At 44.0% G+C, this 13,937-nt stretch overlaps 1 protein-coding gene and 1 non-coding gene across 2 annotated transcripts; one reads left to right on the top strand and one right to left on the bottom strand.

Annotated features, from left to right (window-relative positions):
• The first annotated feature begins 5,741 nt into the window (after window positions 1-5,741).
• Window positions 5,742-11,069, top strand: LOC106408274. The gene is made up of 4 exons (XM_048767949.1): window positions 5,742-5,880; window positions 6,069-6,172; window positions 9,228-10,791; window positions 10,873-11,069. Exons 1-4 carry the CDS (start codon window positions 5,742-5,744, stop codon window positions 11,067-11,069), a joined length of 2,004 nt encoding a protein of 667 aa, XP_048623906.1.
• On the bottom strand, window positions 9,330-9,436 carry LOC125593576. Its single transcript, XR_007329479.1, has one exon. It is a non-coding gene; the product is annotated as a small nucleolar RNA R71 (small nucleolar RNA).
• Window positions 11,070-13,937: the final 2,868 nt, after the last annotated feature.

Consider the following 13,937-nt stretch of genomic DNA (forward strand, 5'->3'; position numbering starts at 1 on the left):
TGATGAAGATGGTCTTCTAGGTGCGAAACCTTACCTTGGCGGCTGTAGAATTGGTGAGCTCTGGTCATGGACATCCTTCTCCCCCTTCTTTGGGTTTAGAGACCTATATTTATAGTGGAGGTCGTCTGTAGGTCGGCCTTGGTCGGCCAATAGAGTTAAACTCTTCCATATTCGGAAATATGGAAGGATCCCTCTATCGGAATATTTCCATTTTCTGGAGGAAGGGGGCGGTCCCTGGGACCGGACCCGGAGTACTTCCCAGCAAGGACCCGGGGCATCTCCTAGCGGGGACCCGAAGGCTGGTGTCCTGCCTGGGATCTGGAGGAATTCAATACCTGAGTATTTTTCGAACAAGGACCCCAAAACCAACGCCGGAGGCAGCACCCTGGAAGTCGGAGGCAGGAACCCGAAGCCAGAGCAGGAACCCGGAAGCTGGAGTAATCTTTTCATGGAATATTTTTCCCCAACAGTATGGGCGGGTTACGCACATACTGTAGGCAACACTCACACAACACAAACTCAATCTAGAACCTAACCTAAGGCTACAGTTCCAGATCCTAACTAGACACTCGAGTCTACAACACAAACCAATAGTACTAGTAGTCCGGCCTATATGGCCTAAGATCCTTAGTACTAACCACTAAATAATAATATCAATACTAAACAACTCAATCAAACCGTTACCCAGATAGTTCAGCCTCCTGCTATGAACTATCTTTAGAGATAACGGGAACCTGCACTCAGGCATATCAACACGCAAGAATAGAAAACATGATGCATCCTAGACCTAGTCCTAGTCAGGTTATTAACTCAGTCTTAATTCCTTTCATCTCAGCTTAGCCCTTGCTGAACTAAGTCCGGTTCCATAATTAAAATAACCATAAGGAATCTACCAAGCAATAATGTGACCATTCTAATCTATATGAAGACTCGATCTACCCTAAATTCCAAGTGGAATTCAAACAAGCCAACTCACAAAACTACCCTAAATTCCAAGTGGAATTCACACAAGCCAACTCACAGTGTTCTAGGCAAGAAGCAGATGGTTGATCGGAGAGGACTTGGCCAAAAACCAAGGGACGACTTGACTGGACTTGACTGAACTGATCTCGAATTGGACAGAACCTCGGATTGATCATGTAGACACTGACAGGTCTGGACGGACTGATCTGGACTCGGACAGAACCTCCTTTAGCTTCTGGACAGTTCTTCGGACTTCCCGGCGGAGTATCGAGCAGAACTTCGACTGATCTGAACCCGTGTAACTGAACTATCTCTGGACAGCACCTCCACTTGACCATCACAGAATATGACTGTCTTGGACGGACTGATCTGGACAGAGCTTCCGCGTCACAATCATAGAGAATCGTCAGTTGGATAGAACTTGGCTTCTCGGTGGAGTATCGGTCTTCAGAATGGATCATACTCTACGTCGACCACTTTCTTTCTCTCTCTCTCTCTCTCTCTCTCTCTCTCTCTCTCTCTCTCTCTCTCTCTCTCTCTCTCTCTACCCACGTTGACATGCCTTCCATCTGAACTGATCTTCACTTGATTGTCCTTCAGTTGGACAGCACCTTCCCTAGGCGCTGACTTGAAATCAGTAGAGAACTGACCTCGGAAATTCTCTAAAACTCTCGAAAAAGATCGGAAACTCTTGCTTTTTAACTTGGTTTGGACAGGTCTGGATTTGAAGAAATGAGCTGGGGCCGTGGGGTATTTATAGGAGACATCAACCAATCAGCTTCAGGTTGGTGGCAGCCCGTGTGTTGCTTCGCATGGCTCCGGACACTTGGGCGGCAGCACCTCGTGCTCCACATGTCTTTCAGCATGGCCAGGACACATGCAGGATGGCACCACCCCTCCCAAATTTCATTCTGCATGACTGGAACTCATGCAAGGCGCCAAAGCAGCACACACATGTCCATCAGCATGCTTCGGTTGCATGTGCGGAGACACCTCGTGCTTGGTCGATTCACCTCGTGCTTCTACATGTCAGGCTGCATGTACTGCTTCCTTGCATGGCGACACGTCAAGCTTCTGTAGACACTCAGCTTGTTGGATGGTTGACACCACGTTCTGAACCCATGCAACGGGCCACCTCGAGCTTCTCGGTCCATTGGCCTGATATTGGTCCTTCCTGTAAATTTCTGATCCGCGATTAACCCCGAATATATTTTCTGCTCCCGTCCTGATGAGCTGAATATTTTTAATAAACTCCAATCTGAACTCTGACCTTGGCGGTAAATATTTCCCGATCCTTCGGCATCATCGATAACTTCCATAATACTGAAATTAAGGTTTTCGTCCAATTTCGGGTTTTCCTGTTGTGCTTCTATCCCATCGTGCTTGCTTCCCATCCTGCTTAATTTCCGTCCTTCTTCTGACATATTATGTTTCAAACATAATATATTACTGATACGAAGTTTTGCGGAAAACTTCGTGCTGAAGAAACGTCGTTCTTCCAAAACGTCGTGCTTCCAAAAATGTTATGCTTCCAAAACGCCAGTTTCATCAAACTAGGACATCTTCTAGCTATGGTCAAGCAGCTAATATGACTCATGGTTCACCCCCGATCACTTCTTCGACCACCTCGTACTTCAAAACTTCTCAATCGATCCTTATCGCTCGCGACTCGACCACCAAGTATATGCTCGACCAATCTTCTGTCTCGACCATTTTTACCCCGAAGGGCGGGTTATCACATTCTCCCCTCCCCCCCCCCCCCCCCCCCCTTAATAGAATTTGTCCTAGAATTCTTAGTTGTCCAATTACTCAGCTTCACCACCTTCTCCTCCTCAGTGTGTTTTGATGACACTCTCTTCCTGGATAACTTCGTCTTGTGGTCTTAGTCATGTGATGTGTTTCTTCGTCGGTTCTCCATTGATGTCTTCTTTTTGTTTCCATACCGACTTCTGATTCTAAACTCTCTTTACCTTGAGTCCCAAAGCATTCCCCTTGGTCTTGAATTCCTTCTTTTCTTTACGTCTCATGGCTCATCCATTCTCAACTTGTCTCCATAACTATTTACGCTGTCCACAAGTGTTCCTTAAGTGTCCTCCTCAAAGCCTCCACAATCATCTTCATATCTCATCACTGGAATGATCACTGAGTCGTCCTCTTGCTTTACTTTGCCATAACACACTCATTGCCAATGATACTACCTTGTCCTTTCGATATATATCATCTTTGTCCAGATTCCTCAAATCTTTCTCGATCTCCCTTTCCCCGAATACACTGATGAAAACCTTTCCCATGACGTCTTGTTCCTCACCATATTTCTAGTCCATACCACTCTCCAGTCCCTCTGAACCTATCTCTTCTCATTCACATCGGGTTTGGGTTTGGCCTTGAACTCCCTCCACTTTAAGGTTTTCATCCCTTAAAGTTTCGATCAACGAACACACGTACTCGCTGCTACTCAAAAGAACACCTCAAATACAAGTTAGTAGACAATTAACCAAATAATCTACTAACCCAAAAAATTATAACAATTCAACCTAACCGCAATTCTAACCAGCAACCTAACAGTTCTAACCAACCAACCTAGCTATTCTAGATTCCACTATCTTAATCATAATTCAGAAAACCACAAATCCTATCACTGGACGTGACCGGTTTCCTTAATGGCTTTTGTGACTCATTTTGACTCGATAAATATTTAAAACCGATTAAATCATGAGTTCCGGAAGCATGGACGAAACCATGCTCTGATACCACCTCTGTAACACCTCCGAACCGTCCTAGACATATGGTCGATCAACCGGCCAACAATCAAACAAGAACATGACCGATCGACCGTCCATAACCAAGGGTTGGAGATGAATGAGCCAACCGGCCAGCCAACAATCAAACAAGAACATGACTGATCATTCAACCCAACACCATGGTCTGGAAGCACTACGTGACGAGTTAGGGACGATCGGGCCAGAGTCACAAAATTTACTCCACAACCTAGACGAGTTCATCCGCTAACTCTCCCCGCTGCGTCAAGGCACAAGCCATTGCAACCCATACCTAGAGTTAGTGTTTTCCGTTAGATCGAGGCCTAAGTCTTTTCAACCCGTACCACGACCTAACGTTGTGCTAGACCGGACTAGTCAAATATCAGTGTACTCATGAAGCGCATATAAAACAATTACTTTTATTGATTTATGAAATATTCATACATTGAATAATTCAGGACTGGGCCCGGACTAATGCCAAATCAAGTCAACATAACACAATTCACAATATCATTTACAAAAGGCATGAAAATCTACACCGGCGGTCTTAACGTCCAGCTCCAAGCTATCTGATCATCCTTACCTAAAGCAACCTGCAAAAAGGACAACGAAGTTGGCTGAGTAACCTAATGTTACCCAGTGAGCTGTCGGCCTCTACCCGCAACCTAGACTCTAACCCAGACAACCCAAAATAACAATCAATCTAGCCCTAGCATGCAATAAAAGCTAAGGCTAAGGAAACCGTTACTAAGATAGACTTTGCCTCCTGCCATGATCTAGCTTCAAGTAACTGGAACCTGCATTAAAACAAGTCAACAAACAATCCTGTTACGGATTTTTGTGTAGGATCTTTGTGAGTACTACGGAACGATGGATAAGGCTTAGATTTCGTGAGTATTTGAGAGAAATAGAATTGAAGAGATGTTTTATTAGATAGAACAAGCCAGAACTACAATGTTTGGTGTATAAAGAATAGTTCTTGCCGTCTAGCTATAATCCCTAAGTCTTGAAGTGTCGATCCCTTGCTTTAGAGTTTAGGCTCCCCTCATATAGTTGTTTTAGGTCGGCCTTAGTCGGTTTGAAGTAGGTTAAACTCTTCCATATTCGGAAATATGGATGGTCCTCCTTATCGGAAGTTTTCCTTTTCCCGGAGGAAGGGGGTGGTCCCTGGGACCGGACCCGAGGTACTTCCTGGCGGGGACCCGGGGCGTCTCCTAGCGGGGACCCGGGGCGTCTCCTAGCGGGGACCAAGAGGTCGGTGTCTTGCCTAGGGTCTAGAGGAATTCAATACTTGAGTACTTTTTCCCAACAGTTTGCCCCTTATTGCTCTATTTCGTCATCGAACTCGAGGATACCTGTGCACTCAAGTCAACCAGAGTTGCTCATTCTCAGCAGGCTTTCCCTAGGTAGGACATCGCTCAAGTAATCCTTCTCTTCCGAGTGTTAGGGGATTTTTGTGTAGGATCTTTGTGAGTACCACAGAACGATGGACAAAGCTGGTATTTGTATTGATTTTCAAGTAAGAAAATAGAAAGTGACGTTTTATTAGATCAAAGAGCTGGAACTGCAACAGTTTTGAGTAAGAACCCTAGTTCTAGCCGCCTAGCTCTAATCTCTAAGTCTCGAAGTGTCGATCCCTTGCTTTAGGGTTTAGGTTCCCTATATATAGTCTTCTCAAGGCGCGCCTTAGTCGGTTGGAATAGGTTAAACTCTTCCATATTTGGAAATATGGAAGGTTCTCCTTATCGGAAGTTTTCCTTTTCCCAGGGGAAGGGTGTGGTCCCTGGGACCGGACACGGAATACTTCATAGTGGGGAATCAGGGTGCCTCCTAGCGGGGACCCAGAGGCCGGTGTCCTGCCTGGGCTCTGGAGAAATTCAATACCTGAGTATTTGCCCCAACAGTTTGCCCCTTATTACTCGATTTCGCCATCGAACTCGGGGAATAACCTGTGCACTCAAGTCAACCGGAGTTGCTCATTCTCAGCAGGCTTCCCTTAGGCAGGACATTGCTCCAGTAATGAAAGACCCCAGAGATAGGGTCTCGGACTTCGAGGTCAACGAGGTCCCTGTGCATGAAGGACTTTTCGAGTCGGGTTTCAGAGATCGAGTTCCTTCGCTGGTGGCGAAGGTGTCGGAGGGGTTGGAGATCTCCCAAGGTCAGTTGAATCCTCCCTCCTCGAGAATTATTTATGCGCCCTATGGAACGAACACTCGACCGGTAAGGAAAGATATGGACTCGATCCGTGAGGAAGGAGAACTGATGGACTGAATGGTGACACAAAGGGTTGTGGATGGCCCAATGATACTACCAGGGTGCTTAATTGTCGCCTGATATGACTCACAGGTCCGACAAGGAAGCAAACTCAATCTGTTTCCGGGTATGACGCACCGGTCCAACAAGAAAGAGGCGTTTGTTTGGAGCTAACCACGCCAAAGAAGCTAAGAAATGTTCTTGACAAAGAACAGAGAGAATACACTCAAAAGAGAAAGGAAAAACGAGATTGTCATTATTCGGAAATGAGATTATATTATATAGAGTTTTCTAGTCAAAACACATAATGAAAATGTGGGAAAAAGAGACATACAAAATGCAAACATGACCAGATCTGGTCAAAGCACGAAAAATAACATTGACTGCAGTTAAACCCTTCAAATTCCACTGTCCAGGTTCAATGAATCTTCAGCAAGTCCTGCGGACAGGGTCAGTATGCGGCCAGTACAGTCCAAGCTAGCCAGAAATGAACTGGCACGAACTAACTCGAAATCCACTCGTTCGAATTCGAATCTGGCTTGACCGTTCATCTTAAAATGCAAAACTGTACAGGAAAGACAAGCTCCAATCGGAAGATTCGGTCGTCTGGTCGTGCGTATTGCTGAAGCTCCAATCCGGACGTCCGTGCGGTACGTGGGGTACAGACCAGAAAAAAGAAGCGATGAACTGAATCAGGATTGGTGCATTTGTTCTTCTTAAAATGGAAAACAGGACAGGGAAGACAAAGTCCAGTACGGTAAAATCGGTCATCTGGCCATGGTTCAAGCCAAAGCTCCATTTCGGATGCATGTGGGACGGTCCAATACACTGTCCGGTCAGTCTGGCCAGTACGTTTAAAAATATGAACCTCGGATAAAATGTTCAGAACGTCCTGAACTTCATGCTGGTCTGATTCCTCGGACTGGGGCACATCATACTCTCCCTCTTCAAAAGGATTTGTCCTCAAATCCATTGTACCTATATAAAAAGGAAAGAAATCAGATACAAAAGAATTACAATTCAAGGGAAATTCAGTGAATGAAAAGATTGGACATAAACTTCCTTGGAGTTTTGAAGTCGTTTTCATCAAATAATTCCAAGTCCTTTGGCATCCATCATTGCTTGCTCTCCTTGGGAAATGATCATGCTTATCCTGTTGATATCTTGCATATTTACATGTTTTTAGCCTTCATATCTTGTACATTCTGATCATATAGATTAGGAATTAGGCATCTTTAGAGTCCATATTGCATGCATTGTCTTTATTAGGTGTTGGAGAGTGCTATGGAGTGATTGGAGATGTTTGGGAGCATTGTGATTCAAAAAGAAGTAGAAAATGATCATTGGGCGAGTAGAGGAGCTGGAGCGACCTACTGGAGCAAGGTTAGCAACCCGCTCTAACCTGGAGCGACCTCTCTCAGCGACATCATCAACCCGCTCGACATTTTGTCGTGATACGAGCATGATCTGGAGCGGGCGAGCGCAGCCGGGTCAAGTAGCCGCTATGACCTGGAGCGACCTTGTGCAGGGACGTAGCGTACCCGCTCTGGGCCCAACATCCCGTCGACAACTTTCGAGAACCGGAGCGACCAAGATAGAGCGAGGTGGGTACATCGCGTGCCAAATCCATGAAGTGCAAAGGAAGCCAGAGCGACGTCCCGGAGCGAGGTGGCGAACCCGCTGTGAAGCTGGAGCGACCCACTGGAGCGGGGTCACGAACCCGCGCGCAAGATCTATATTAGGTCGATTTTTCATGTTTTGCTGGACCTTCTGAGACTTGTTTTTGAGGCCCACTAGGTTTTTAGGAGTCCTATAAATACTCTCTAAACCTAAAATTAGGACTTATCTTGTTTTTTCTATCTAATCACAAAGAGCCTTTAGGTAGAAGATCTAATCTTGATCATTATCTTGTGTGATTGCTTAGTTATATTGATCACCAATCATGATTAACACCAAATCATTATCGATTCTTGGGTTTATCATGAAGATTAGTGAGTAGTCATCTTTGAATTCATGGGTTAGGGAGACTAAGGGTGATTAAGCTAGATCTAAGGTGTTTTACTATAGATCCATCTTGTTCCTTGCTAGTAGAGTGCTTTATTGCAATTTTAGAGTTGGCCTCTGTAAAGTTGAGCTCTAGGCATTTCATACCCGAAAGGTGTTTGCTGAAATGTCTGAACCAACTCTCCTAAGCTTTTAACATTCTTTACCAACGAGATTTGATGTTAAAGGTGTTAAGATGGCTATTGGACTTGAAATTAATGATTTCTTAGATAATTTTCAACCAAAGAAATTTTATGCTTGAGTTATCTTAGTGAATGAGCATTCATCTAGAGATAGAGTTTGTTTAGGATTGTGTCTAGGTCTAAGGTTGATAGATTGATTGAAAGGCACCACCTTTAGATTGAAACTTGATCACCCAAGGTCAATTTCCCTTAGCCATGAGTTCTTCCATTTCATAAGAAAGGAAAGCTTTGTTCTTTATTTCATTTTAGTAGTATTCTAGTTCAAAAATCATCTCACCAATTGATAGCATTTAGATTAAGCATGGTCTTGCATTCCCTTTGCTTTAGAATCACTTAGAACTGGTTTGACATCCTTTATACTATAAAATTTGATTAAGAGCCTTGGAAACTCTTAACATCAAATTGGCGCCGTTGCCAAGTTCTAAGTTGATTGTGACATTGGGATTTAGTCAATTGCTTGAGACTAAGTAATTTTTCTTTTATTTTGTTACTGCTTCTCCTTCTTCCTCTCCCTTTGCATTTCAGGTGTATGAACTTGAGGAGCAGAGGTTCATCAAGCCTAGTTCCAAGATTTGAAGACATCGTTGCACTTGAGAGGGAGGTAGCAAGAAAGAGAAGAGAAGAAGAGCAACATGCTCACTTTCAAAGATTGGGGTTTGAAATGGAGCACAATCGGAATCAGCCTCATGATGGAGTGGCCCAAGGAGCTGCAAACCTTACCCCACAGCATCCACAGCGCCAAGCTAGAGCCATTGGAGCCTATGATCAACCTCACATTCAGGGTCATAGGTTGGGAATCAGAGCACCAGCTGTGGAGAACAACAACTTTGAGATCAAGTCAGGGCTGCTCAACACCATAGAGAACAACAAGTATCATGGCCTTGCTGCTGAAGACCCTTTTGATAACTTGTACAAGTTTGATTAATATTGTGGCTTGTCCAAGACAAATGGTGTTTTTGAAGATGCTTTCAAGTTGAAGTTGTTCCCTTTTTTTTTGGGTGACAAGGCACATCAATGGGAGAAAGCTCTTCCAAGTGACTCTATCACAACTTGGAATGAGTGCAAGAGGGCATTCCTAGAGAAGTTCTTCTCTACCTCGAGGACAGCCAAGATCAGGAATGAGATCTCTAGCTTTCAGCATAAGCACCTAGAGGGAATTAGTGAAGCATGGGAGATGTTCAAGAGCTATTGGTCTCAATGCCCACATCATGGCTTCACCAAGGAGAGTTTGCTTAGCACCTTCTATAGAGGAGCTCTACCACAGTGCAGAAACAAGCTTGATACTGCCAGTAATGGTTTCTTTTTGGGAAGAACTGAGGAAGAGGCAGAGGAATTGGTAGAGAACATGGCAAAGAGTGACTCATTCTACAGTGAGGAGTATGATAGGGTCAACAGAAGTGATGATCAGCAGACAAAGAAAGAGATCAAGTCCTTACAAGACAAGATGGATTTGCTTCTTTCCAACCAAGCTAAGCAGGAGCAGATGAACTTTGTGGGTGGTCCTAGTCAAGAGGTTCCTCCTAAGATCAATGAGGTTGATGGTTTAGAAGGCCAAGAAGAGCTGTGCTTCATCAATGCTAATGGCACATGGTACAGGAAAGAGCCCAATTTTCAGTACCAAAACAACTATCAGCAAAGGCCTTACTACAACAATCAGCAAGGAGGTTACCAAGCCAAGCAGAACTATTCTCAAGCCAACCAGTCTCCTCAGACTCAAGGAAGATCTTCCAAAGCTCAAGCTCCAGATTCAAGTGTGGATTATATGTTCAAGCAACTCTTGGAATTTCAGGCCAGAAATGAGAAGACCATGATTTATGAGTTCAAGAACATCCAAGCAAAGATTGATGGGAACTATTCTGACCTCAACAACAAGTACATGCAACTTGCCTCTCATCTCAAGGCTTTGGAGAGTCAAGTTGCTTCTATGCCTTCATCTTCCAAGCAGCCAATGGGGTTTCCACCAGGGAAACTAGAAAAGAACCCCAAGGAGTCTTGCAATGTTGTCTTCTCCACTACTTCTCCAGAGATTGAGCTGATTGAGCTGAGTGATCATGACAAAGAGGAGGATGGGATTGAAAGACTGGTATTTGGAACTGAGTTTGGGGAAGTTGAGAGATTTGTTGTGTCCACAGCTGAAGCACAGATTGTGAAGGACGCTGTCAGGAAGGTTGAAGCAACGAATCTGCAAAGAGCTGCCCACAAGGCTGAGAAACAAGTTGAGAAGAGAGATGACAATAAGCTGAAAGAGGTTAAGCTAGAGGAAGCCACTGAGGTTGAGCTATCACCCTATGATAAGCTCCATTTCCCCCAAAGAGTTCTCACCAAAGCTCAGAAGAAGGTGCTCTCCAAGTTCAGGAAAGATCTTAGTGAAGTTGGGGTCAGGCTTCCAGAAATCCCGGGTATGCGTGAAGCTCATGTACAAATGATGCTCATCAACGACATTCTAGACCACCAAGCTGAAGTGGCCGAGCTTTTGGACATCTCCATTCTGAAGATTGATCCACCAATCCCTCCAAAGTCCCTCCCTAAGCTTGAGTCTCAAGGGATGTTCACCTTGCCTTGCTACCTTGGTAAGCTCACTTTTGATGATGCTCTTGTTGATTCTGGTGCAAGTGTGAATGTGATCTCAATGGAGATGATGAAGAGTCTAGGGATTGAGAGCATGGAGCCAAACACATCTTCCCTACAGTTTAGAGATTCCTCTTCTACAACCCCTATTGGTTTCATCAAGGACTTCCCTTTGAAGATTGGAGCATGCACCATTCCAATAGACCTCACTGTTCTGAAGATGGCAAATGAGAAGAGAGTCCCATTGATCCTTGGCACTCCATTCCTCACAACAGTGTGAGCTTGCATAGACTTTGCCAACAAGAAGGTCACACTCCTAAATGTGAACAAAACTGTCTCCTATCCACTACAATCCCCAAAGATGAATGCTCAGTATTGTGGAACAATCACTTGTGGAGCATCCTCCATTGAGAAGAGCAAGGCTGAAGGGGTTGGTATTGAGAAAGAAGGTCTTGATGTAGAGTCCTCTAAAGAGCTGTGTGATGAGCACTTGGAAAGTGCTAAAAAGAAGGAGGTGAGTGAAGCCACAAAGGTTGCTCATGATAAGAAGAAGATTGTGAAAGAACCTCATCCTCCACCTCTTGATAAGACTCCTCACACTCTCACTCTCCACCCAATGAAGCTTAAGGATGGGGCCATTGAGTACAAAATCAAGTGCAAGGGAAGGTCAAAGCCATTCTCAAGTGCAAGGGCCATCATCACTCCTCAGCTCCAGAATGATCCAGTCAAGCTTCAAGAGCTTTTATCCCACGTCCTCACCATCACTCTTGAAGGTGGGAAGGACCCTCCTTCTCACTAGCCAAAGGAAGGAAAGTCAAGCTAGAGACTTAAAACAAGCTCACTTGGGAGGAAGTCCCATGACTATCCCTGTACATATCAGTAGGATCTTCGTTTTTAAGACCCTTGGGCTGAGGAGGAAAGCGGCCAGACATTGCTCCCTAGACACCACTGCCTTTTCCAACACTCCATCAAAGGTACTCCTTCACCTTAATCTTGTACATACCAGTTTATCTTTGCATATTGCTTTCCTTTGGGTATCTCTCCCTTACTCACACAGATGCTGTGTGATTTAAGTGTGGGGGATGTACCAAATATTTGATCATGTTTGCTTTGATGATTTTGAGTCTCATGCATTGCATTGTACATACATATATGCATAGAAAAACCAAAAAAATTTCAAATTTTTGAATCATGTAGTTGCATCACTTGCATTCTTAAGATTTAGTCTAGAGCATATAGGATGCATTCACTTGCATATGGAGCAGCTCATTGATACTGCCTTATATAGACCACTGGTTTGCACTGAATTTGACATCCTAGTTAAACATATCAAGTAGCTTAAGCATCTTTTGAAAGGCTTGCATGCTTCAAGCCTTGAATACTCTTCCTGAAACTTGTTTGCTTGTTTGATATTGGCATTGTTCTTAATATCAGCTCCACTCTGAACTTGGCTTGAATGAACTTAATATCTCTTGCATATGGGCACTTGCATACATGATCATGGATCTCATACACATTTTGGTTATCTTATTCCATTATACCAATCTTTGTTAACCCAAATGGCACTCCATACCCTACAACCCTAGCCATTCTTAGAGACCAAACATTGAATTGCATGAGTGAGGCCTCTTTTGATAGCTTGTCATGTGCAAAATCTTGGGGGCGACATAGATTTGTTCTCATCTCTTGCCAGCAAAATGAGATAGCATTTGGGGATGGTGAAAGGGGTTTGTGTATTCTAAATGTTAATATTTTAGGTTTGGGGAGTGAGAAAGATGAGAAAGATGAACAAAAGAGTGTCATTAGAAAAGAAAACTCTAGGGACAAAAGGAAGGTATGAAGCTCTAGATTATGTACAAAAGAACCTTCCCCTTTATAAAAAAAAAAAAAAAAAAAGAATCAAAGAGAAGGTGGGGAGGGAAATGAGAAAGAGTTAGAGCTAAGTGTTGTAAAAAGTGAATTAAAGTCCCTAGTTGGTTGAGTCAAAAGAAAAAGAGAGTTGTTTTTGTAAAAAGTGAATTAAAGTCCCTAGTTGGTTGAGTCAAAAGAAAAAGAGAGTTGTTCATTGGGTGAGTGATTTGAGTGGGTGCTATTTTGGTTTTGAGATGATGATAAAAGGGTAGAACTTGTAATCACTTATAAAAAGGGGTAGAATGATGAGAATGAATCTATGCATGCATGAGTTGCTTCTAGTCTTAGATAAATTTTGCATAATGATCAAGCTCCTTGTTCTTGAGTGATAACCACCTTGAAATGACAATATTTGAATTCTTCTCTTCATTCATATTAGATCATTGCTTACCTAGCCAAATGATTGAGATCATGTGCCCATTTGTGAGAATTCACCTTGTGTGTGTGTGTGAATCAATGTGAGAGCTGGTTTAAAGAACTTGTTAGTTGATGAGTATTGCAACTTGTGTAGAGACATTAGAGTATTTATAGGCCTAGAGAAGCTAGAGTATAATAAGAGAGTGTGTTCATCCTATTTGCTATGTTTCTTTAGGATGTCAAGTTGAGTGCTTTGAGTGTTTCTTTTGGCTAAGCTCCCATCTTTGTATCTCTCCTCCTTGTGTTTTGAAAAGTTTACTTGAGGACAAGTAAAGGACTAGTGTGGGGGAGTTGATATCTTGCATATTTACATGTTTTTAGCCTTCATATCTTGTACATTCTGATCATATAAATTAGGAATTAGGCATCTTTAGAGTCCATATTGCATGCATTGTCTTTATTAGGTGTTGGAGAGTGCTATGGAGTGATTGGAGATGTTTGGGAGCATTGTGATTCAAAAAGAAGTAGAAAATGATCATTGGGCGAGTAGAGGAGCTGGAGCGACCTACTGGAGCGAGGTGAGCAACCCGCACTAACCTGGAGCGACCTCTCGCAGCGACATCATCAACCCGCTCGACATTTCATCGCGATACGAGCATGATCTGGAGCGGACGAGCGCAGCGGGGTCAAGTAGCCGCTGTGACCTGGAGCGACCTTGTGCAGGGACGTAGCGTACTCGCTCTGGGCCCAACATCCCGTCGACAACTTTCGAGAACCGGAGCGACCAATACAGAGCGAGGTGGGTACATCGCGCGCCAAATCCGTGAAGTGCAAAGGAAGCTAGAGCGACGTCCCGGAGCGAGGTGGCGAACCCGCTGTG

This window comes from Brassica napus, chromosome C9, assembly GCF_020379485.1.
Source record: "Brassica napus cultivar Da-Ae chromosome C9, Da-Ae, whole genome shotgun sequence".
Taxonomy (NCBI): Eukaryota; Viridiplantae; Streptophyta; class Magnoliopsida; order Brassicales; family Brassicaceae; genus Brassica; species Brassica napus.